Below are 27,146 nucleotides of genomic sequence, written 5' to 3' on the forward strand. Positions count from 1 at the left end.
ATATGTTTCTAATCACAGAATGTCCCAAATATGCTTAAAAGTGGAAGAACAAGCCATTTGTTTCTGAGCCATTGATTTTCTGTTGTCAGCAATATACACAGAGACAATCAATTTTACGTGTGTAAATTACTGTGTGGGAAATGTTACATCAGACAAAGGACTACAAGGTGTAGGAGTCACATGACAACCATATTAGTAGGCAGTATAGTTTAATAGTGATTGATCTGGAGAAACACAAACTCAGAATTTAAAACTTAATACCATGATTGGAGGTTCCCTTTAATAATCATTATTGATTTCTATCCAAATGAACACTTTTTGCAACATTAGGATAATCAAAGGCTTAGGGGAAAAAAACATAAAGCTTTAGTTTATACCTTGCAGTTTGTATGCAGCTCACTGTTCTTTGTTAGGATTTTAACTTATAAACTGCAAGTAGCAAAAGGATCTTACTGTCAAAAGCAGTAACCCACTAACCTATTTACAATATGTGCACTTTGTGATGGGCATGGTACATTTTCTTAGCAGCAGGCACATTAACCCTCTGCGCTATCTTTTCATGAGTCAAAACTTCCACTAGACAAAACTCCGATCTTGCTCTAGTAAGACGTTTATTCACCGGAGTTATCATGACATTTTTATTATTGCCGAAAATTGCTGTAGGCTAGGAAGGAGGCAGCAAGTGCTTTTAAAACCATAATATACAATGCCCCCACTCAAAGTCAGCACCCGTTGCGGTCACACCGGTCGCATCACCCTAGTGCCAGCTCTTCTCAGGGGTCCTGTGACCTCACTGTTGCTCTAGGGTCTGCTACTTCTTAGTCTGCCAGCAAGACTGGAGGTGAACTTCAGTATGGATTGTGGTGGGCAACCCTTCAAGGTGAACCCAGACGCCACTGCTAGGGTCCACCTGCTGGTGTTAAGACACCAGGGCTTTTCCGGATTTGCAGGGTCTTCTAAGGTCTAGCGTGGGAACGTGCTCGCTCAGGAGAGTGGTCTAGGGGACTGCTCATGAAGGCTGAACCTGGTTCCTCAGTTCTAAATTCGGCAGCTCTGCCCCCAGTGCTACATCCGCTCCCTCACTGAACACCATACTGCCCCCCTGAGAGAAATTCACATTGCCTTCAACTACAATCCAATTTGACCTGCTATAAACAACTGGATGCGACTCAATTCAAATTAAGCACTGGCAAGAGCAATATGCTCCCTAAAGGAAAAAGTAACAACATCCTGGAAAAAGCAAACACTCATTGGGAATGAAAGATTAAATAAAGCTTGTGAAATGTAAGCAGGAACAACATGGTGAACTTAACGCTTTTACACTCACTATTCAGAAATCAGTGAGTGCTTCTGCCTGAAAACTACAGGGCCCAGAAAGGACCCATTTCAATGTCCACTGCTTTTATGCTTGCAAAACGTAAGCAGTATGGTTTAAAAAGACCACATTCGTGAACACAAAGCCACCGTACACATTTTGTTTTCCAATCCACCCATCAACCAGGTATCGCAGTACCTCCAGGTTTGGCGCACTTCCCCACCGGGGCAAAACAGCGCTTCACTGGCAAACTGAGTAAAGTGACGCTAATGTTTTTGGGGTTTGAATAAAACCGATCTGGGCACTTTAAGAACATTCCGTCTTGCTTTATTGATTGATTTTTCATATTTTGAACCTTTTACTTCCGTGGCTGCACTTTGGAATAGAAAAATGTCAAAGCGGCATTTCCAGCAAAAGTGTTTTTCTTGTTTGCATCCATTTCACAGGGGAACAAATGAACGACAGGAAGAAAGAGAGGGTGAGAACTAATTTCTTGAGTCACGGTTTTCGGTTAGTGAGGAGGAGTTAGACAGACAGAGAGGGAATAAGAGTAAGAAAGAGAGGGGGGGGCAGCTGCCAACGGCAGAGCAGAAGCGGACACCTTCCTTGTCTTGTCTGGGCAGGAAGCAAGAGACGGAGACCTTTTCCTTCTCTGCTCCCCGCCCGTCCCCAAACAGCCACTAATGCCAGCCTTCTCTGCAGTGCTTGTATATTTCTTACGTCCAGGGACGCATGTTCCAAATAAAAAAGTAGGGGCACGGAATCTATAGAATTAAAGAAGTAGGGGCACGCCGTGCCCTGCCGTTCCCGCCCACTTCGACCACTGATTGTATCCGATTCCTCGTGGCGGCCCCTGGAGTTTGGCGGCCCTGTGCAGGTGCACAGCTTGCACATGCCTAAGGCCACCCCTGGTGGCTGCCCCCAGGTTACACAACAAGTTTGCCTTGTGCCATATAACCTTCGTTGAGTAGGTTAGGAAAATGGGTGTGTTAATCCAGAATAAGTAAACTATTAAGATTATGGCCAAGGAAAAAAAGTCTGTGTAGTTATTCTTCATTTTTGTCAAACTCTGGCAAGGACTGGTGGCAGGCTAGACAAAGTAGGCAGAATATTGGGTACAGATCTGTCCAAGTTCACTCAGAGTCCGAGGAGAAAGGGGATCCAAAGTGGAAGCTCTGCACAAGGGGACAAGAGTTGAACCTCAGAAAGGACAGGCACACAAGGCAAGTTGGCATTTAGACTAACATCCTGGACAGACGTGCAATATATATAAATATATAACAACAATAAAGGGAATGTGGAGTAAATCATTCATGAGCTCCACACAGTAAGACTGAAGATCCGTACATTTCTAACCCAAGATACTAACTGCCAATACCCACATATAAGATATACATGCAAGGCAAGGTATGTGGAGCTGATGACTATGGTGATGTTATAAAAGTAACTCAACGACCACCTAGGTTGTCAGGTGTGCCCATGGATCTTGCCGATCCAACAGGAACACACAAGGCGATAACAGCAAGGGACTAGAAATAAATACACAGCCACTATTGACAAGGACCTAGCAAGGAGGAACATTTAATAGGAAAGCAAGGAAAACAAAGGGCGCAATTGACAGAAAGGAACAGGAAGACAGCAAACTAGAAACGGGAACAGGTAAATAAGAAAAAAAGGCGGGGACTAGGGAAAGGTAAATACTGAAGGAGAGAGACCTCAAGGGTGCATTAATTTAGTGCTGGCTCAGAAATCTAGGAATTCATGGTAGCACTGCAGGCAGTGCTAATTCAAGGTACAAGAAATAGCTACAGCTCAGAAGTCAAGGTAGCACTAGCAGGCAGTACTCGTTCAGGAACAAAGATTAGCTGCAGCTCAGGAATCAAGTTAGCACTGCAGGCATTGCTAGTTCAAGAACAAGGAATCCGCTACAGCTCAGGAACAGGAAATAGCTATAGCACAGGACTCTGGAAACAAAGGTAGCAAAATCTCAGGAAACAAGGGGTCAGCCTAACTGGATCATTGCTACAATGGCCAACACTGGACTGAAGGGAGCTGAGGCATAAAAGAGTTCACTGTGATCACCTTCATCATTTGTTCGCAGGTTAGCACCTACCAGTCACAGATATGCTATGTGCTAGAACTGTCAGCTTTAGGGTGGTCTTTCCCTAAACCTTTTGCCTTACTCCTCCTGTTTTTACTGAGTTGATATTCGTTGGCCTCAGAACTGTGTGCTCCTTACAACTGCTAATCAGTGCTACAGTGCTTGTACTCTCTCCTTCAAACATGGTGGAATTGGCTTACACTCAATTGGCATATTTAATTTAGTTCAAAGTCTCTAATAAAGTGGTACTATCTGCACACAAAGCCTGTAAATTAAATTCTACTAGTAGACCTACTGCACTTCTTGTGCCACCCATTTAAGTAGCCCTTTAAACGTACCTGGAGCCTACCATTTCAGCCTCTGCGTTAAACTGCTTTTTTGACCTGGTGAAATAAACCTTTTGCCAGGCCTAAAACTTTATTTTTTAATACAGGTAAGTCACCCCTAGGGTAGGTCCTAAAACAGGCCATAGGACAGGGTGCATTGTATTCAATAAGTTGGACATGTACTTTTAAGTTTTCCATATCTTGGTAGTGAAAAACACTCAAATTTGATTTTCACTATTGCAAGGCCTACCTGACCCATAGTATAACCTTGGTTTACCTTAATACATTTGATAAGTGATAACATTCAGTTTGAAGCAGGTAGGAGAGTCAGATTTGGTCTCTAAAGAATTGTACTTTCAAACTCTCTTTGATGGTGAAGTTCGATTTTAAGTTACAATTCTAAAAATGACACCTTTAGCAAGATGACATTTTTGGTCCTAACCATTTTGTGCCTGTGGCCTGTATCCTAGGTCATATGACTAGGTGTAGCTGGCAGTTGGTCTTTGTGTATTACTCCCAGACAGAAAATGGGGAAATAGATGTTGGCAGGGAGGGCCATCTCTCTCTTGATAGGTAGCAGAGCAGTCACTTTTCACACTTGCACATCACAGAGACTCTGACTCAGCATACGCACAAAAGGTTTAGCACTAGTCTTTTGTGCCCCCAGACAAGCTGGAGCCGGGGCAGGGAGGCAGGAAATTCCAGACACCTTTGAAGGAGAGGACTCTAGAAGCTCTCCCACTTCGAAGTAGGCACCAGGTATAAATAGTGGACCCTCAGACCCAACTCTTCAGATTGCTTCCAGATCTGTGAACTCTGCCAGGAAGGAAGAATGATCAGTTTTGGAGTTTGCACTGCTGCCCAAACTCTGCTTTGCTGACTAAGCCCTGCAGTTGCTGCTCCAGGACTCTTCTGCTGCTGTGAGCTGCTGTGCTGAACCCAATCTCTTTGTGTGGTCCCAGAGCTCCAGGAACTCTTCAAGGGTCAGTTGGCTGGACTCCTGTTCAAAGCCCCAGGTACATAATGGGCTTCTTCGACGTTGATGCAACTCCTCGCATCTAGGCGCAGTGTGACCAATTCACCACATGCCCAATGCGACACATCTCGTCCTCGGTGCGGACTCATCTCAGCAAGCCTAGACGGCTTCTTTGACAACGACACACCTCGACATCGGCATTGGCACAGAGCACCTATCCTGTCCTCAGCACCAATACAGCACAGCGCCAGACCTCGCAAGCTCCCCATCGACTGCTTCCTCAATGACAACACAAAGCCTTGCATTGCAAGCTCCCATCAACAGCTTAATTGACTCTGCAATGCATCTCAGTGCCGGACCTCGCATTGCAGCTCCTTGTTGATGATTACACAAGTTCTCCACATCTCGATGCCCAGGCCACAGGGTACTTTGTTTGAACTCAGTTCTGTATCCGGACCGTGCTCTGTTGCGGTTGGCCTGAACTTGTGACTTGGAACTGGTCCTCCGCAGTCAGATAGCTGTGGTTGGCGCTTTTTGCTTTTCAGTGCTTGATTCCTTTAAAACCTTTAAGTTTGCATATCTCTGGTTCTGCTGATTGGATTTTTGTTGTTTTGGTGAAAATAATTTATGAAAGTTTACACTATTTTTTTTCTAAATTGGTGTGGGATTTTTCTTGTGTTGTGTTTTCACTATATTGCTGTGTGTGAACTACATAAATGCTCAACACATGGCTTCTAAGATGAGCCTGACTGCTTTTGTGCCGAGCTATATACAGAGGGTTAAGAACAGGTTAATTTAGGGATTTGCTTGTGTTTCACCCCTAAAAGAATTGTGTTTGCTGCTTGAATAGGGTTTCACTGCCCTCAAACAGCAACCCAATTGCTCACACTATGCTTTTGTGAAAAGGTACTGTAAACATATACGTATTAACGCACGATTTGATAAACGTACACATTGGCAATACCTCCTTCCACACAAATGCCGTGGTATCTAATGTTCCCCATAACTTACACCTAAAACTATGGAAGGATCAGCCAATTATAATGTTATTGATGTAACATTGTGCATAAACAAGTTTCACCTGCCTATGTAAAACGTTGTAAGAATCACGCTTGTTCCATTCATGCTTGCTACACACCCAGTGGTGAACTTTAAAAATGTTATGTTGATGTGGAAACTAAAAATATTTAATGAATGTAGAAAATGTCATTCTGGTTACAAGATTGAAGTGCCAGGAGCATTTTTCTCATGGTTGAATGGAGTTTTTGGTTAGACTGAATGCTAACTCCAGTATTTTATAACTCTACCGCGTTGTGTATTTTTTATTCTGCTAAAATATTTACGTAAGCTACATTTAGTAATGCATATTCTAATTAAATATTGTTAATTGTGTTTTGCATTGTCAAAGGTTGAACAGTTTAAGCAGGACCCCAGCCCTTCAAAATGTCTCCATTCGATTTTCAATGTGCATACTGGAGACGAGATCTTAAAGTACAACGACTATGGACATATTCAGGTAAACTTGATGTTTGTAATGTCACAAACACAAAAACGTTGATATTATTTTGGTTGGATTATTGCTAACAACAACCTGCTTTATGCCTACAAAGTGCAGTTTTTTGCCTCTGATTTGGGTTGCCCTTTTTTCAACTTCTAAATTAATTTTTTTAATCTATCCTTGGGGACAGTGACAGGTATTTTCATAATTGTGCATACACCTTAAATGATATTAATGAGAAAGTCCTTGGTCTTGATATATTCTCTCCGAGTAGGGAAAATCTCCATCTTCTATCAAACGAGGTGACTGCAGTGTAACACGTGTCAGGCCCCACCTTTTGTCACAGCCCTTCTGGTGCCCCACCCCTTCTGGTGCATACCCCTTTGCCCTATTCATGCACCTTTAATCATTTGCCAAACCCTGATGGACACTACAGTTAGCAGGATTGTATTGGGTACAGTTGTGCTGCTGGGTGGAAAGGCAGTTGAGCGCTGACGTTTGCAGAGGTTCAAGATAGATACATGATCATATACCAGGAATAATGGAGGTGGGAGCCATTCCCATAAGCCAGCCCTACTTCTTGTAAACAAGGGTGGTAGTTGGAGGGGGGGGGGCTTTGTGTTTGGAAGAGTTACAATGGCTTCTGCCCTCACCCAGAATCCACAAATGTTGAGATGAGATCCCGAACGTCTAACGCAGGCCAGGCTTTTAAATTGTAGACCTTGACGATAATGAGACTTCGAATTGCAATAAATGAAAGTGATCAATACATCGTGTCACTGTTTAGCATGTGCTGTATAGTTATGTACACTAGTAGGTGCTTCCGTAGACATTACATTACTCCCTTTATCATCAGTGGCCAGAGACCCACCACATACATCTGTTGCTGCTATTTTCGTGTCTTCTGGACTCCTACAGACCTCTGTAAAGTTATAGGCTACAAATAGTTTGTGTAGAACGTTTTTATTTACATACTGATTATAGTAGTATCAAATCTACCACAGAACATGTCTTTGCATGAACTACAGTAAGAACGACCGAAACCTTGCCACTCACAACATGTCAGATCTAGCTATTCATTAGTGTTTAGTACCACAGTAACGTAAATTAACTCTTAAACCCTCAATGTGGAGGCCTTGGCTCACCTCATTCAGACGGACACCCATAATCTGTATGACCTCTTCCTGCAAACCTCGCCAGCGAAACATTGCTACAGGCAGAACAGACAATCAATGACGAAATATTCTAGAACATTCCAAACCGGGAAGTTCAGTTCGACAACCCCAAACCAGGTATCCCTGAGCCTCCACCAACCACTGAGCTGAAACCTGGTTGGGACAGCCCGCTGAGTGTATATATAACTGGGTATTCATCTCCTTTTCACACCTCAGCCCAGGCTGCAAGCTCCAGAACCAACTCTGATGGCCCATTCTTAGCAGAATGAAGCCGATACCTGATCAAGACCACTCCAGTCCTAGCTTCAGAGCTCGTGACCCTCTGAATACATTTGGTCTCACCCCATACATATGGATTTGCCCTCCAGATAAAGGTGGCATTCATCAGTTATAATTTCACACAATGGCATACACACCCTTGGAGAATTGTTCGTACACACCCAGACATGTAGCACTCCTCATGTTCCTATATTTTCCTATACTGCTGCACTCTGTTTTATATTCTGTAATGTAGACATGGAGGGCGTTCCATTTTAATCTTTTGACACTGAGTGGGAAACCTGTACAAACAAGGCTATGTATTCTGTCCATATCGGTCCAAGTAGTGTAGCTACTTTGCCTTATAAGTGAATTTATTAGGTGAACCTTAAAGATGATTAAAGGCATCCTTGTTGCCATTTTGTGTGCCGCACCTGTTTAAAATAAAACACTAACCCCACCTCTCTAGGAGTACATCATTCTCCTTTATTAAACTTATAATAAAAAACACATATAGTAGGTTTGGGTGTAAAGCCTCGACTTTATGTACATCTAAAATGTGGTCTTCTAATACTAGAAGATCTTAATAAGCTTGTTACTTCAGAATTATGATCCATCAGTCAACACAACTTTAAATACCTGGTTTAGACAATCACAAACGTAAGTCACCCTTAAGCTAAGAAACTACGGCCTATCTAATGCATTGATAATGTGCTACAAGAAAATATGAAATATATTAATATTGTCAGGGCAATGCTTGGTGCGTCAAGATGGCGGTCGCACTATAAGAGTGCTCCAGTCTGTCATCTGCCACCTATCACCTTCAGCTGCCACACTCACTACCTTGCTGCCATTGAATTGCCAGCACCACTGCTCATCCCTGTGCCCGGATTGAGGCGAGAAATACCGAAATTGGCCCTGGGGGATATGTGCCACTGCGGATCTGGGCCATTATCCAAGATAGCAGCCCCACCATGATTGTCAGCCGGCGTCCTCCATGTAACGCAGATGTGGTGGCGGTTGAAGACAGACTATGTCTAGCATCCTTGTGAGTGATGCTTGCCCCCCTGGGACATGTATCCTCAACAGTTGCAGCATGAGGAGAGACTGAGGTATGAGGATTACTCCCACACTGGGCCTAACTTTATTATTCATGACAGCAGTCCAATGCCTGACATGTCTTTCTGCTGAGATTACCGATGAGGCCCCTATAATCCCAGGATTTAAACACAGGCGAACCTCTGCTCTCTGATGCTTGAATGTGGCTCTTGTTTTACGAGTGGTTAATACAGTATTGGAACAGCACTCCCCCAAAACGGTAGGCCTTGTGAGGACTCTGTCCCACCTCCATTGACGCAGGCCTAAACCGACTGGGGTGGAAAAGAGACCTACCTGTGGCCCCCAAGGCACAGGCCTGGGTAGCTTATGGCTTTCAGTCTTCAGCTAATGAGTCCCACTCCCCTGCGCCTTGACACCTCCTGGCAGTCTCGATATCCTCTCCCAGTGCCTGGCTGCTCGTGCTGCTGTGTGAGCGCGGCAAGCGGGCCAGGCCTGACATGCTCTAGCTGTGGTCTTTTGCTGCAGTAACGGGGAAAGGTAAAACTTTGAAGCTTCGCTCCTCCCAGCCTCACATCGATCAGTACACTACAGGCCCTGGAGCAGTGGGAGGCGAGGAAACTGATAAAGGGGCACCTACAAGGGAGACTTGGCCAAGGTACTGCAGGCTATACATGTATCACAGACTGTAGTTGAATCTAAAATCGACATAGTGCTTGTTGATGCGACATTCTGCCAGAATCTATGAAACACCACTAGTAGAATTACAAAGGCAGAAAGGCGCCTCTCCACAGTTGAGGATGAGGTACCAGACCGCAAGGTAAAATAGCCTCCTCTCCCAGGCAGCTGAGCTATATCACCGCGCTAAAGATACTGAAAAGCATTCCAGGCGTAACAACCTCAGATTTGTTTGATTTCTTGAGGGCGTGGAGTCTAAACAGCCCGCCGAGTTTGTGAAACAATGGATTAAATCCTGACTACCGATAGGTAGATTCGCCGCCTGGTTTGCAATGGAACAGGCCTACAGAGCACTTACTCTTAAGAACCCCACCTGGAGTCCCTCTTCGGCCCATGTTTGGTCAATTCTTCAACTTCATGGGCAGAGACTGCATCCTAAGAGAGGCTCGGGCCCTCCCAGAACTCCGCTACCAGGAATACAAAATCCTTATATTTCCAGATTACACGAAGGAAGTACAGGCTAAGCAAAGGTCCTCTAAAGCGGTTAAACAAAAGCTCAGGGCCCTCAGTCTTTTGTATATGCTTCTGTTCTCAGCCTGTCTTAAAGTAATTCATGCCATCAAAGCGCATATCTTCGAGACTCCAGAATCCGCTAGGGACTGGCTCACTGAAGAGAAACAACTCCACCGACTAAGCCATCCCCCCCCCTGACAGGAGCACCAGCAACAGTCAGCTTGGAGATGGTTCGGCGACGGAAAAGGATCTGTACCCGCTCCCTTGGGGGCGGGGGTGTGACCTACTGTGCAGGCCAACATGCCCTCCCTGAGCTCCGGCTCGTCAGTGCCACCAATCCAACGTTCTGATTAGCCGCCAGATGCTGGAAGGGGTATAGCTATGTCAAACCTACGTCAAGACCGCTGCCGAATCTGGACCAGCCTAAACTCCAGCCACAGAGATGCTGATGAATACTACTCACAGGGGAAACCTGGGAGCAACCCACACAGCTACACTCCATTAAAGGACATTGATCCTGCAATATGGATAGGTCCACTACACCACACCTGAAGAAATACTGGTTCTAAGTTTTGTTGCAAGTTTCAGGGCGACAGATCCTTTTCCAGGGGAAGTATGCAGTGGGGGCAGCGGTAGGGAAAGAGATTTTCCTTGATAACGTTGTTTGTTTGTTACCTGCCAAAGTAACTCCTTTTCTTTCAGGTCGTCACATCACACCAACAAATCAGTACCCGATGTTATATCACTACACCTTTTTATTACCTAATCACACCCCAAAGCTGACTGTTCTGAATGTCCTTGGAGGACCAGGAGTTCAGCTCCTTCTGCCACGCCCCAATTCATCATGACATCTTATCACATTATGTCATGGAATGTAAACTGCCTTCTAGACCATGTCAAATGCTGTACAGTACTACGCTACACCCTCGCTTCCTACCCTCGGTCCTGATGCTACAGGAGACTCATCTGATAGGTATGAAGTGTCTGTTCCTGGAACACCAAGGTTATAATAGAATTTATCACGCTGGCTACACCAGGGGATCCCGAGGAGTAGCGATCATCATGCGCCGTGCATTCCCTATGGCGGTTCGACACACCTGGTCAGATCCCCAGGCTAGGTACCTTGCCCTCACCGGCGTGGTAGAGGGCTGACCACCGAACCACCTATGTCTATATGCTCCCCCCACAGCGCTAGAATCTTTTCTTGATGCGCTTGCGGCAGTGATAGCACAGTTGCCTGCAAGTCTCACACTTGTAGTGGGTGACTTCCACGAGGACTGTCATAGCAGTGCCAAACATTTGTTCAATTGGGTAAATACCTTATGCTTATGGGACATTTGGAAACTCTAGCACCCTAGACATCTGCAGTATGCGCACGCTCTTATGTCCACCATACACATGCACACATTGATTTGATTTTCATGTCCGCGGCTGACTGTCTCACAAGTACAGATTTTCCCATGTGGGATCTGGCATCACGCTCCTGTGCTTCTACAATTAGGTGTGACATGCGATACTCTGTGTCCCATGTGGAGGCTCAATGCATGGTGCTTCCAAGAGGAGACCTACACCCAGGCTGTGGAACAAGAAATTAAAACCTACTTTCAAATCAATAGTGGCACAGTGCGATCTGCAGGCAACTTTCGGGCCACCATTAGGGGCTATGCTAAAAGTATCCATGGGGGAAAAGAAATTGCAAGACACCACCACATTGCTCAACTCTAGACGCACGCCCTCCGCTTAGAGGCACAACTAACCACCGGGCCTCATGGTGACATCACCCAACAGTTGACACTGATTTAGGAGGAGATCCGACTCCTATCATTCGAGGTGGCTAAATAGATCTGGCATACGTCCACCGCACAGGTCTATGGTTGGGGGGGGGGGGGGGGACAAGAATGGTAAATTACTATTTTGGTTGGCATCCTGGCCTTCGGCCAGTAGAATTGTGCCAGAGATAATGGACCTAAACGGGTGCCTCTACCGCACGTCTCATACCATTGCTCAGACATTTGCTGCATATTACTCTCTACTAAATATACGCTATAATCCCTCGCTCTCTGAACGAGGTAGCCTACCCTCTCCCTCATGAGGTGCCCCTCCTTCAACTTTCCCCCACTGAGTTACAGTACCTAGAACAAACCTTTATGCCAGAGGAAATTGGGGCAGCTATTTCGGCCATGGGAGCTGGAAAGACCCCTGGGGAAAGTCTTTACACCCCATTTACTAACGAAGACGCACTCCTTTCCACAGGATCTTGACTAGGCTACTATTGTGGTCCTGCCAAAAGTGCACCCTCCGTCAGTCTCACTTGCAAACTATCGCTCCATCTCTCTTATTAATGGAGAAGTTAAAATCTTTGAGGCTATCCTGACTTCATGCTTAGATGTGTCCTTTAGACTCTAATACACCCCGGGCAAATGTGAATTTATGCCAGCTCGGAGCACGAGAAACTGTTTGAGGCACCTACACATGGCCCTTGCTCGTTGCCACCTCCTTACAACAGAGTTAGCATTGCTCCTCATTGATTTTGAGAGGCTTTTTACACCGTGGACTGAGGATAGCTCTCTCAGGTCTTACAAAGGGCCGGGTTTCGACCACAATTCCCCAACCTTGTCCACGTACTCTACTCTAACCCTACCATCTGTGTAAAGATTCATGGGGCGGTCTCCCACGAGTTCCCCATACGCCAGATGACTCGGTAGGGTTGCCCCTTATCCTCCCCTCCTTTTCGCACTAGTGATTGAGCCCCTTGCTCGACCTATACAGTGCGATGCACAGGTCAGAGAATGGGAGTGGGACATAAGTCAGGAAGAACGTATTGCAATCTACGCGGACAATGTCCTCTTGTTCCTTTTGACCTTAGACAACAGAAGCCTCTGCTATCTCCAACTTTTGCATATCTTTGCTGAGGACTCTGGATTGAATATCAACTCAGCCAAGTCTATCTTGGTACCACTGTCGCCATCGCGGAGCTGTGTGGAATGGAAGGCTGCTATTCCAGCGCGCCGATTGAGTTTCTGCTGCCTGAGTATTCAGGTGGCACTTCACCTCACGCTGACATGGTCCCTTAGCATAGCAAACACAAGGAGATGATGAACGGAGCGCTGAAACTTTTCAGACACTCACCCCCTAGTCACAGATCTGGGTTTAATCCATCATTGTTCTTTAGCTCACTTTGCCACCCCAGTTTAGACCCAGCTATATGCAAATCAGTCTTGTCCCTGTGCCTCATGGGAACAGTCCAGCCAGAACTGCCCAGCCAGGTCTTTCCTGGACTGGAAACAAGCATCCTGGGACCGGTTTCGGGGTAACACCCCTCATATGCCAGGCTAGCTTGAATGATCCCTTAACATTACTCGTTTGACCCATAGAATCAAAGCAGACATCAATAAGTGGCAGTCCCTTCCGTTGAATGTAAGGGGCAGGATAGCCTTATATAAAATAATGGTGCTGCCACGGGTTCTTTATCAGAACATTCCACAGATACTGCCCCACCACTGGTTTCGAGAGATGTATGCAGTGGCCATCGCCTTTCTATGGCAATGCTAGACCGCAGCTGGCCTGTATCAACTGTCCACGTGCTCCATATGACGGGGACCTTGGTATGACAAACCTGTACCTATATTATCTGGCATCGCAGGTCCTGGTAATAAATGATTGGCTCAACAGGGGATGATCTTTCTGGGGTGGAGGGTTGTGCTTAGACATACTGGATGGAGCTCTAAACTCACTCTGGAGTCTTCCATGTGGCAGGACACATGGTTGGGAGAGGTGGCCACGCTGGAAGGATTTAATCACTGTCACGCCATTGGCATCTCACAATTGGGAGATGTTTGGTCCATCACACACATGCACTCCTTTAAGGAGCTCCAAACTGAGAATGCATTATCCACAACACAATTCTGTAAATATTTGCGATTACACCATGCACTGCTCACGAACTTCTTACAAGGCACAACACTCCTGGAATTCAGCCCTTTTGAGGCAAAGCTTATGATGGATGCACTAGGAAAAGGTGGTGTCTCGCAGATATACTGCACATTAATCATCAATGCCCCTTATACTCTGAGCTACCTTACAACCCAGTGAGAGGGCAGGCTTGGGCCCTTAGAGGATGAGAATTGGTACGACGCGCTGATGGACCCCAGAGTCATCACAATATCCTCCAGATTCCCAATGGTCCAAACATACTATATCTACTGTGCATATCTCACGCCTGACCGTCTGTTTAATGCAGAGCTCCTTGCAAGCCACAAATGCTCTCGCTGCTCCCAGCCCCTGAAGACTTCTACCACATGGTTTGGTCCTCCTCTATCATAACCCGATACTGGGAAGCTGTGGTTACGAAACTTTCAGAAGTACTGGGGTGGGAAGTGGAGCTTTCCCTGCTGCCTATACTGTTGGGGATAATTGATGGAGTGGGGGGGCACACAAGTTGACTGGACTCTCCGGGGTACTACCTTTATGGTGGCCAAGCAGGACATAGCGCCCCACTGGAATGCTCCTGATCCTCCTACGTTATCTCAGTGGTGACGTGGGGTGGACTGGTGTGCCCATCAACAGAAGCCGGTGTATGAGGCCCAAGGTTACCTGCTAAATATGACAAGATATCGAGCAAGTGGTGGGGGCGTGGGGGAGTGGTGATCTGGCTCTCATATTGGATTCTTTGGGTGCTGTACAACAAGCTTTATTAAATGATGGTGATTGTGATATGCTACTTGATCTGAATGTGACCTTTTGTATTGTGCTGAAACCAATAAAATTGTTTATATAAAAAAATATTATATATATATATATATATATATATATATATATATGAAGATAAGTCCTGAACTCCCAATCGAGCTGGGGAGTCTAGAAACAGGTACGGACCACGAGACCCACACGTTGTTGTTCGTCCAATAAGAGTTCGCCAAGCAGTTTAAAGTTGCATTTCATTTCTGATTTATTTCATATAAGTCAGACAAGTGTCCGCCTCAGACGCGTTTCGATCGCCTCCGCGATCTTGATCACATGACGCGCTGAGACCGGACCTTCCTTAAAAAGGTAGTTACACCCAATCAGTTTCCTCGTGCTCAATAAACATAAACAAAATACTAGAGAACCGAGCAATCACCATGAAACTAATGTGAATTAAATTTCAAAGAGTTCAACACTCCGAAAATAGTTCAAATCATAATGAATGAACATACAATGATTGTAACAAATATCCGGCAAGTGCCCCAGAGTTAATTGAATACAGTTGTTGGTCCCAATCAAATTTGAAATAAACTAAAACACTTAATCCACAGTTCATTGGCTAAAAATGATGCAGTTTCAGGCTCAGTATTCTCTGGAGATAAATTTGGAAATTAAGTAAACAATAATTGCTTAAAAATCCCAAAATGATACAAATATAGAGATGAAAAAATTGAAATAATCGAACAGTAAATGGAAAGAAAAAGGAGAGGGGAAAGGAAGGGGAAGAAAAAAATGAGGTGAAGCAGAAGACAGTAAAGAAAAATAATCTTAAAAGAATAAATTTGATATTGACACTGCCATGGAAGCATAAAACAGCTAGATGTATATGTGACTAATCCAAAAAATAAATAACACATCTATACAGAAACAACAAATTCAAAGGATCATATATCAAGTTAATACATTCATTATAAAAAATTGTGCAGATCCTCACTCGTATTCATCCCATTTGGCATTTTGGTGTCAAGCAATAGGATGAAAGAGGATTCTAACTGGCGGAGTAATTTCTCTCTATTACCCCCACGAATAGAAGGGGGCACTGCCCCAATGACAAAGTATTTTAAGTCACTGATTTTGTTGGAATGAACGGCCTTAAAATGTCGGGCAACAGGGTACGTGGGATCCGAGTTAACAATCGCACGAAGATGTTGCAAAATGCGATTGAAAACCGGTAATTTTGTGCTGCCCACATACTTGAGATGGCAAGTGCATTCAAGCACATAAACCGCATGATCCGTGCGACAGGTGTAATGATGTTTTATTTGTGTTGGAATGTTACTGAACGCTGTAGTGTATTCAGAAACATTAGTTCCAAATTTGCAAGCACGGCATGAAGCACATTTGAAAAAGCCAGAACGTGATAACCAAGTGACCGTTTCCGTGACTTCAGGATTAGATTTAACTAAGGCATCCCTCATAGAGGGTGCTCTCCTGAATGTGATGTTTGGTAAGTCAGGCAACAAAAATTTAAGAGTCATGTCAGTTAGGACAATGGGCCAGTGTTTATAAATGATACCCCGGAAATTTTTGTGTTGTTTACAGAAAGTGGTAATTAATCTGATTGGTTGTGTAACCTCATTCGTTACTACACTCTCAGAAACTGTGGTGTGGGGTTGTTCAATGGGAAGGCAGGTTTCACGTGAGCAACAATTAGCCTTATCAAGTGCTCTTTTGAGGTTGGCTTGATTATAACCTCGGGCAAGGAATCGATTGAAGGCTTCCTTCTGACATTGTACAAGGTCAGACTGACGGCTGCAAATGCGCCGTAGGCGAAGAAATTCCCCATATGGTATACTGTATATGAGGTGGGGTGGATGGGCACTGCTGGCATGTAAGATGGAATTCCCAGCAGTGCTCTTCCTGTGTAATTTGGTTTCTATGTGGTCGTCTGAAATAAAGACTTCCACATCCAAAAATTCCACCCTATCCTTGCTGATGTTGGCCGTGAATTGTAAATTCATAATGTTGTTATTAATTGAATTTACAAAAGAGAGAGCCTCCTCTTGAGATCCTTCCCAGACGATAAAAATATCGTCTATGTACCTGCCATAATATCGAATGTGTGAATCCCACACATTCTTGTGTGTGACTCGGAGGACATGTTCCTCCCACCAACCCACCAAAAGGCAGGCATAGGTAGGGGAAAAACATGCCCCCATGGCCACGCCCCTGAGTTGTTTGTATAAAACTTTATTGAAGAGGAATACATTGTTGTTAAGGCAAAGGTCAATCATTTGTAGGAGCATGACATTATGCTCTTTGAAATTGATGGAACGAAAACCCAAGAAATATTCTACAGCCTCCAATCCTTGTGAGTGTATTATGCTCGTATAGAGGGAAGCAATGTCAAGCGTGATCAACAAGAAATTCCGTTGCCAATGAACTTCTTGTATTTTCTTCAAAAAATCGCCAGTGTCCTTGATAAAGGACGACAATGCAGTCATATGTGGCTGAAGAAAATAATCAACATACTTGGACATGGCTTCCAAAAGGCTCTTCCTGGCAGAGATGATGGGTCTGCCAGGTATAGGATGAATTCCCTTATGAACTTTGGGGATGAAGTAAAGGGTGGCAGTAATTGGATAATCATTTTTAAGAAATAGATACTCATTCTTAGAGATAAGCCCCATTCTTTTCCATTGTGCCAGCATGGAGAAAACAGTTTTTTTAAATTGTGTGAGATAATCTCGACCTACTTTGCAATAGCAGGTAGTATCCGATAAGTGGCGTTGCGCCTCCTGAAGATACTCAAGTTTAGGCCATAAAACTATGTTCCCTCCCTTGTCAGCACCCATGACCACAATCTGACCATTATCACGTATCTTTTTGATTAATGCCCAATAATTCCTCAATTTCCAATCAATTTTACCACATTTGGAGTAAGTCAACTAATTTAATTTTTTCAAGTCATCAATTACCATGTCACTAAAAACATCTACAGAATCTTTAGGCATCATTGGGTAAAAACAAGACGGAGGGCGAAACGGACTGGCAGCCGCCAATCCCGTATTAATCCCTTCGAGTTGTTCACAGTCATTGTCACAAATTGGAGAGTCCGAGCTTTCCTTAGCCAAGGATTGCATCATTTGAATCATGTTGGAGTCCCGAACTTGTAAATCATCCAGCACAGTGTTAGAAGTGGTAGCCTCAGTGGTAGATTTATTAAGTTGGAAGAACTTCTTTAATTTAATCTTACGAATAAATTTGTAGACGTCAATGCGTGATTGTTTATATGAAAAGTTAGACTCAGGACAGAATGACAAACCAAGCATTAGTAGTTGTTTCTCAGCTTCAGATAGTATCGTGTCTGTTAAATTAATAATGGTATTGTCATGAGAGTCTAACGTTTCCATTTCTGCCCTCCTCTGCCCCTGTTTGATGGCCTTGAGGCGCTGCCTGCGCCTCTCTCTCCGACGCTTGCTGCTGCTGCGCTGGTTTGGCTCTGGGGGTTTCTGGGGCGTAAGGTTGCTCGCCTGTCCATAGTTAAAAAATTAAGCTCCTCCCCTAAGGTATGTCTTATTGTCACATTGCTGGATGTAGCTTGAATACTGGGGCCTTCCTCCGAATCCCCGCTGGTGAGAGAGTTAGTATCAGATTCAACATCATTAGTAGAAATATCATTGTCAACATTGGTGCGGTTCAGAGGAACCTGGTCAGTGAGAGCCTTTCTTTTCACGTTGTCAAATTTGCGTGAGAACGTAAAAACCCTTCCCGCCAGGTAATCATCCCTGTCCCTTGCAAATTTGAAAGCCTTACGAGTTTTGATAGTATCCTCGTACTGTTTTAGTTTATTGGCTATTGTGCTTCTTCCCTTGGCAATGATATCCTTTTGTTCATGGGCATCAAGAACGTTGTTCAGTTCATCGATCTCCTTTAAAATCCGTTCTCTATCAATCACAGCATATTTGATTAAAATATGAACCATGTTCATAGAGGATTGAAGGTTGTTAGTAGCCCACTCTGAGAGCATGTCAGGGTGTGGGTTCTCATAAGAGGGTGCAATCATAACAAGCAATCCTCGCGGCACCCTGCCTGCATCACGATACTTTTCAAGTGATTTACTCTCCCACCACTTTGAAAGCTCCGTTTTTAGTAATTTCTCCAATTTCTTTTTACCTGCTAAATATGACAAGATATCGAGCAAGTGGTGGGGGCGTGGGGGAGTGGTGATCTGGCTCTCATATTGGATTCTTTGGGTGCTGTACAACAAGCTTTATTAAATGATGGTGATTGTGATATGCTACTTGATCTGAATGTGACCTTTTGTATTGTGCTGAAACCAATAAAATTGTTTATATAAAAAAATATTATATATATATATATATATATATATATATATATATATATATATATATATATATATATATATATATATATTCCAACTCTTTTTGAGCAGCCCTCACTTACAATAATATTTTCTTTCCTCTTATATTTTTAGTTAAATGGCTACATAAAGCACATTCTTGGGAGGCAGGTGTTTCTTTGGGTCACTACCTTCTCTACCCTGTTTCATGGCTAGTACTGAATACTTTTGGTATCCTTAACAAACCTCCCATGCTCTCCAGCCATTCTCTGTCTTTCTCTTCCCTACTTGCTCATCTTGAGTAATAGTCTGGGAAGAATGGCACCATGCCTCAATGCTGCTAAATGTAGACTCTGGATTGTTCACATGGACACTGTATACCTCTAAGTCAACCTCTCAACCTACTGAGCTAGGGAGTCGACTTACTAACACATTCCATGTCATTTGGAACCTCGGACGTCTCTGGATAAACCTTAGACAATGGGTGGCCAGAATGCCGTCCATTGTGAATGCCCACAATACATATTCATTGGGTGCCTGATATGCTAGGATAGCCCAAATGTTACCCTGAATGCCTACAGTAGATCAGTGATGGCCCATTAGTATACCTAGAAATGCCAGCATGTTACTCTGACCCCCTACTTTACATCCAGGACTGACCCCCTCTTTTGACTGGAAAAGGCAAAACATTGACCTAAGTACTTCATTATGTCATGGACTGGCTAATATTGTGTGAGGGATAACCAGAATGTCCAAAGTATACTTTCCCAATATTAGTAAGCAGTTAGTTTTGATCCGCTTAGGATATTTAATCCTCTGCTTGTTTGTCCCTATGTTCCTCAAAGATTGGTGAATTGGGAATGAGCCCTCCTTGAAACAGCCCCTGTAGAAGGACTAGTGCAGTCTGGAATGAGTTGCTTGATTAACTTGGCACACAGTAGAGATCCAAGAATATAAGTGTACACTTATTAAAGCATATTGCGCTACAGTACATTGTTTTGCCTGTGTGGTGGTCAATACAATCATACACTGAAATGGATTATGAGTGATTTTTTTTCAGTCAATTACTCTTGAAACTATATATTCAGGATAAATGAACATAGCAGTGAATGTATTCATTTGAATCGGTAAGAAGACAGTGCATGTAAGGATGCTGTCCTTCAGTGCACGAGGCAGTGATTCTTGGCAGGGTGCGCTGATGTGAGCTTGTTGTCACATAAAGATCACAGAACCCTTTATTACTGAGTGTTCATGGCAGTGTGGAATCACATATATGGGTACGTGACATATTACTGTCACAAGATTTGGATGGACAAGGAACTATCGTGTAGTCAATCCCTTTGCAATTTAGACATACTGTGGCCATAATCAGACCAGACATTGGATAGTGGTTGAGATTTCCATGAAGTGGTGGACACAGCATTTCAAATTTCCAGTACGTTTTAAGCCAGATGACTTAGTCCTGAGGAGACCCGTTCAATAACCCAGGGTCGAAACGTCGACATCTTCCCCCTTGGTTCATAAATCCAAAGTTATTGATATGAATGTGTAATAACCCACAATCCGATCCTCATCAAAATCATATTTTGAACCATGGTTGTATAGTTTCTTATGTTTATGTATCTACCCACTCACCAGAGCACGGAGTCGTCCGTACTCTGTATGTATTGTCATACTGATGACTGCATAGACCTTAGAGAATAAACTCTAACATATTTTGTTTGAGTTATTACATTGATGTGTGGGACTCGCTAACTAATTGTGTGACTCCCCATTGCTAAATGATTAACACTTCACACCGTGTACATATCTAATACTTGCTCTGGTCCCCGTGGGCATATAGGGTTACCCTTGTAAGACATTACACTGAACTAGTAGGGTGTACATAGAATAACCGGAACGTGTGAAACTATGTCCACAGCACGTCATGGATGGGCCCCGTTTGTGCATTAGAAAGCTAGAGTGTTACTCTAAGTGTCCACAGAAAGTTATGAAAGGGCCCCAGTTATGTCTTGGATAGATTATCACTCTTAATGCCTACATTATGTAAATATTGGGCCCCGGTAATGCCTGGTGGGGTAGTCGGGACGTCAGCCTGAATGTCCACAGTATGTCATGGATTGACCAGTGACGTAACATTAGCCCCCATGATGCTGGTGGTGCCCGAGCTCCAGGTGGACCCTCTCTGGCACTGTGCTTGGGCGGCAGATCCCTGGCCTGAATGCTCCTCACTGGGTCCGGAGAGGGCGGGTCCCCTTCATGTACTTTGCAGGGTGGCCCCTCGAATTTTGTAACACCACTGGGATGGACCTAACTGGATCAGGATCGAAAGAGATTGTGTGCCAACCAATTAGCTGGGGTGGTGTGGTGAACAAAAGAATGGTGGATTTAACCCAGATCCTTGTGACTGGGGGTGAATGTTTGCATTGTCCAGCATTCCGAACATTTATTGTTTCTTTTGCATATGTCGCCCTAAGTGGAAAGGGTGTGCCCAGACGTGTGTTCCGTGCTCACTACACCACTGTATTCAAGCTAGCCTGGCTGATGAAGGGTGATGCCCCGAAACTGGTCCCAAGATGCTTGTTTCCTGTCCAGGGAGGACCTGGCTTGGCAGTTTGGGCTGGACTGTTCCCACAAGGAACAGGGTCAAGACTGATTTGCATATGGCCGGTCCAATCTGGGGTGATGTGGTAAGCAAAAGAATGATGGATTTAACCCAGATCCTTGTGACTGGGGGTGAATGTTTGCATTGTCCTGCTTTCCGTCCATCAATTGTTTTTTACCAAGTAATTGGCAGCAAAATCAAGTAAGTACCCCACCTCCCAAATTTGTGATTGGCAAAGGAGGTGCAAACCGGCATTGGGTTAGGATTTTCTTTTTAATCAACAAAGCCCCCCACAAACCCTGTACGATCAGCTTTTCCCAGTGACTCCACCAATCCAAAACCCTGCATGATAACTACCCTTTTAATATTCCCTAATTTTAGCCTTGAGCTTTAACAGAGACCGAAGACCACGTACTTTTGATATCTCCTGCATACCTCTTCTATGTCAGATAAATTAATGAAAGGATCTCAAATGGTCCCGCAAGTAGTGGGCCTAGGATGCAGAGTTTTACTGCAAGTTTGGGTTTGTAGTTGGAAGTTTAGCTCCTAATGAAGCTGGAAAGTAAGAAATATTTTACTACTAAATGAAATGATCTGGTATCCTCACTCGACACAGGTAGATATTTATCCATGCATTAAAGTCTATTGAAGGGCCACTGGTTGAAAAAATATTGATTTTTGGTAGCCTGATGGGATAAGGAACAAGAGTATATTAGATAGGATAACAGCCCTGCTGATAGCCATTGATTTTTAGTGGCCAAATTTAGAACCTCATGACGATGCCAGTTGAACCGTCCATCCAAACGCTGAGGCCCAATTCCGACAGCCGGGGCCGGCAAAGTTTCCCCTGCCGTATTACAATGCAACCGCGACGGTCTCATCTACAGCGGTGCACAAATCCCCGAATATGTTGCTGCAAGTGCATACAAAATCACAGAAAACGTGAATTCTACACAAATGCACAACATATGTTGGGATATGCCTTGGGCTCCATTTCTGGAGTGTGATGGAATGTGCACAGTCCAGTCAGTGGGGGTACGTATAGCAGAAGGACTAACCTGGATTCCTGCTCCCACAGAGTCGTAGACATCCGGGTTCAGCTACTCAGGTGTAGGGAGTCCAAGGCAGAGACTGCTGAGGAGAAGCAGAATTGGATAAGTATGCACCCCATAACTTTCATTTCTGACGACTCAAGCCAGTCGGACAGGTAGTCGGAAACCTGCATCGTAATCCGGATGGCGGTCGGAGATCCCTGCACTGCCATCAGTGGTGTAGCTAGACATTTTGCCGCCTGTGGCGGCCTCTGTGTTTGCCGCCCCGTGACATCCGTAGGTGAAAGCGGTGGGGGGAGGCCACCGTCCCCAAAACTCATGCCACCCAGGGCGGACCGCCCATCCTTGCTAAGCCACTGACTGCACTGTGACTGCTGCTTCTCTCCGATCGCCATCTCAGCGGTCAGAGGAAGGCTGTCGGAGTCGGCCGCCTGTCAGCGCTTGCTCAGAGTACACGATGCATGCATCGTAATCCGGCAGTTGGACCGACCGATTCAGACGAGACCGCAGCGTTCTGACTGCCTCTGAAAAGACGACGGGAGCCTGTCCGATCGGCCTCCTAATGAGGCCCTAAGTATTTATCCTGGTTGTGTAAGATTTGCCAGAATTTGTGCTATCACACAAACCTTTACTTTTGCTGCAATCGGTCTCGCTGTATTCCTGATCAGTTGGAACTTGTTTCCCATATAAAACAGCACAAAACAAAACACCATCATCCATTGCACTTTCATACTGCAGTCATCATGTTTTTTAAACTCAGACAATTTTCTTTTTGAGCAATGCCCTCTCCTGCTAAGGGTGACAGGTGCATGTAGACTAATCACCAGTCCACAATTCACTGACATTCAGATCCAGTATAAACTCCGGAACTAGTGCCAAGAGTAAAGATTTTAAAATATTTTAGTCTAAGCACCTTGCACCTTACTGTTTGATGTTATTATCCTAAGCTTGTCCCTATTACTTAGCGTAACTCTAGTGTATGCTTCTCTACTGCTTAGGTTTAGTAATTAGCTAAGGCTCCAGTCGTCTGGACCTTCTGGTATATGTGGTTCTTCTTTTTTCTTCTCTTGTGATCTTATTTGCTCAGATGTTTCTTTAGGCTCCTTATAAATATCTATTCTGACGAATGTGCAATGCTTTTGGTGGGAGTAGTTTTCGACTGTTTTTTAAAGTCTTTTAATATGAATTATTTTATACTCACTACTGTATTTAACCATGTGTTGCAATGGTTTTATAATCAAGTAATAAAGTACTATATTTTAGGTACTCAAAATAAAAATTAGAAAAAAGCTTCTTTAGATATACCCATTTTAAATTCTTGATTATAAAATCTGAAATCTCTCAATTCATTATCTATGTCTTCCATGTCCTCTTTGCTATGCTGTAGTAATACACTTGGATTTGGCCTATGCCCTGTAGTGATAAATGCATAAATGTGCGTTTATTAGTACACTTACTCCAAATAAGGTTTTATTTGGACACATTTATTTTCACTGCCCCACCACAACAACAGATAATCAACCTTTGATTAAAATGAATCCTTTCCCCCATGTAACAAGGCTTTGTTCATTAGCAGTGATGCTTGTGCTGTTTTTAAGATATGCAGCCGACCCTACAGCCATTAGTTACTTTGCTCTGGCACTTTGTTGCTAATAAATCTGCCATTTAAATGAATGTGAAGCAATTTGGCATAAATAATGACCTGTGGGCGAAGCACACTTCCTCAGCAGCAGAAGCGTTTGGAAGGGTGGTCTGGGATTGAGCCCGTGAGAGGAGAACGTTGTCAAGGCAAGTTGTTTACAGCCCCCCTTGCAGCAGCTTCGCCATCAGCGTCTCACCTCAGTGTGTTTCCGGCACTGCTGAGCTAGCTGTCTGGCAGCGCCGCTTACTGTTTTTAATGAACCTGCACTGTAGTTTACTCGGTTCACCCAAGCGCAGGGCCTCTCTGCGCTTCGTCAGCCTCACCTTGTGCTCAGATATGCTTTACTCCTGGCTCTTGTCAGCTTGTTAGACTTAACCTGTCAGGGCTTCTCTTTCTTTCAGATAAATGCGGTGTCCTTGTTCCTGCTCTACCTGGTGGAGATGATATCTTCAGGACTGCAGATCATCTACAACACCGATGAGGTATCACATTACAGTGGTTGTTCTGTGCTTTTCTGTTGTTTACCTTGATCATGAGAATACTAATATCTTGGGAGTAAAGGCATTGGCAAAAGCATAGAAAATAGAAAAGAGAATCCTATTCAAGGCTATGTGCTATTGTCATCGCATACTCACATACAAAAGCCCTCATTATCTTCAACCCCTATTGACAAGATACATCCCTGGACGGAATCTACGATCAAGGGATATGGCCTTATTGACTGTCCCTAGAATATTTAGAGCCAGAATGGGAGCCCGCTCCTTTAGGTACCTGGCGGCCAAATTATGGAACACTCTGCCAATGACCATGAGAACAGAACCTAGCGAAAATACTTTTTGCAGAACTCTGAAGACATGGCTATTTCATAAAACAGATCTCTGATTGGCGCATGTCACTATAAGGTCTACCCTTTGATGTCTCAGCGCGGGGACGCACCGCTAGGTGTAACCAGGCACTTTATAAGTGAATAAATAAATAAATAAATAGAGGAGGCCCCTCACCTCTTCATGTTTTCTGGTTCCAGCCCTTCTCCTAAAACTCCTGTGTCTACCTCTGACAAACAAAAACACCTGAAATGCATTTGAGCTTGGAGTCCCAAGTACTTTTTAGAATCCATGCTCTTCTATCTAGCCCCAAACCGTTGTTCATGCATATTGACTCCTGAGGAAACTTGGAGTGGTATGGACGAGTGTGGACATCAATGCTGCTAACCTGGGTCCTTTCACCCGCACCACCTGCTTATCTTAAAACAACACAGGCAGCCAGAGGAAACTACGTTTGCAGTGTTCAATGTACAAACAAGCAATGGGTCGAGCTAGCATTTTGAGTCCTGTCTAGAACATTAAAAAAATCCTCTTGCAGTAAAAAAACAAAAGAACAAGTATTGGAAAAAACAATCCATAATACATTTTACGATAGGAGCACTTGCACTTTAACACTGAGCAGCAGAGAGAAAGTCAGAACTAGGAGGTCGGAGAGGAAAGAAACAGGGGAAACCTGCCAAAAGGTGCCAGGTCTAACAAACATTTATGGTTGTCGATAGATGTTGATGAGGAGTACCAGTTTCTAGAAACATTTGTCAGAAAGGAGTCCTTGCGCCTAAAAAGGTTTGACAAGGGGGTCTCTGCATCAAAACCTTTGAAGGCCTATGCCATAGTGCGTGAGATTGAAAGAAGTTTATTATCGCAAGGAAACTTAGGCGATAGTGCGTGAGAATGGCAGGAAGTTTATTATTGCAAGGAAAGTATGGCTATAGTGCGTAAGAATGACAGCAAGTTTATTACTGTGGGGAGGGTAAGGCCATAGTGCATCAGAATGACAACTTTTATTACCGACGGGAAGGTAAGGCCATAGTGCATGAAAATGACAGGAAGTTTATAATAGCAAGGAAGGTAAGGCGATAATGCGTGAGAATGACAGGAAGTTGATTACTATGGAGAAGGTAAGGCCATAGTGCGTGAGAATGACAGGAAGTTTATTACTATGGAGAAAGTAAGGCCATAGTGCGTGAGAATGACAGGAAGTTTATTACTATGGAGAAGGTAAGGCCATAGTGCGTGAGAATGACAGGAGGTTTATTATAGCAAGGAAAGGAAGGCCATAGTGCGTGAGAGTGACAGGAAGTTTATTATAGCAAGGAAAGTAAGGCCATAGTGCGTGAGAATGACAGGAACTTTATTATAGCAAGGAAAGGAAGGCCATAGTGCGTGAGAGTGACAGGAAGTTTATTATAGCAAGGAAAGCAGGGCTCGAGTCGGGGTACCACGCGGGTGGACGGCGTCCCCCCACTTATTTTACTGGGTTGTTACCGGGTGGACGCCGTCCCCCCTGCCCAAAAGATGTAGCCGGTATCCGAGTCTGCACCTACGTGCGAATGAATGCCTTTCAAATGCACCCGAGGCTCAGAATAATCTCCCCTTCCACCTCGCGCCCTCCCCTTGCCAGCCTTTCTCAGAGCCAAGCCGAGGCGCCAAGGCTTCAAGGAGCTGCGCTATCAACACGCCGAGCATGTCACTTCTAGGGACCCCGACAGATGCCCGTACTGCCTACGGCCCGAGTCTGTAATAACCGTGTAGTCCGAGGAATGGGTCCTGTGTATAGTGTGTTCTTGTGTTTTGAGTGACTGCCACTTATTGAAGTATTATACCTCTACTTGTATCTTGTATGTATTCACGCATTTCAGACGGAGACCAGCAAATTTCGTGACAATTCCTGTTGTGACGTCACTTCCGTTGACACAACCTAACTCGAGCGTCCCCCCACTTCTTTTTTAGGACTTGTGCCCTGAAGGAAAGTAAGGCCATAGTGCGTGAGAATGACAGGAAGTTTATTACTATGGTGAAGGTAAAGCCATAGTGCGTGAGAATGACAGGAAGTTTATTATAGCAAGGAAGGTAAGGCGATA

At 44.3% G+C, this 27,146-nt stretch overlaps 1 protein-coding gene across 1 annotated transcript in view; it reads left to right on the forward strand.

Annotated features, from left to right (window-relative positions):
- Nucleotides 1-27,146, forward strand: part of PHKB (phosphorylase kinase regulatory subunit beta) — a 1,466,493-nt gene that overhangs the window by 433,988 nt on the left and 1,005,359 nt on the right. The window contains exons 5-6 of the mRNA XM_085637773.1: nucleotides 6,127-6,234; nucleotides 24,643-24,723. Coding sequence (XP_085493899.1) covers nucleotides 6,127-6,234; nucleotides 24,643-24,723 — 189 coding nt within the window. The remainder of the gene's footprint in view (nucleotides 1-6,126; nucleotides 6,235-24,642; nucleotides 24,724-27,146) is intronic.

Source organism: Triturus cristatus, chromosome 12 (assembly GCF_964204655.1).
Source record: "Triturus cristatus chromosome 12, aTriCri1.1, whole genome shotgun sequence".
In the NCBI taxonomy this organism is placed as follows: domain Eukaryota; kingdom Metazoa; phylum Chordata; class Amphibia; order Caudata; family Salamandridae; genus Triturus; species Triturus cristatus.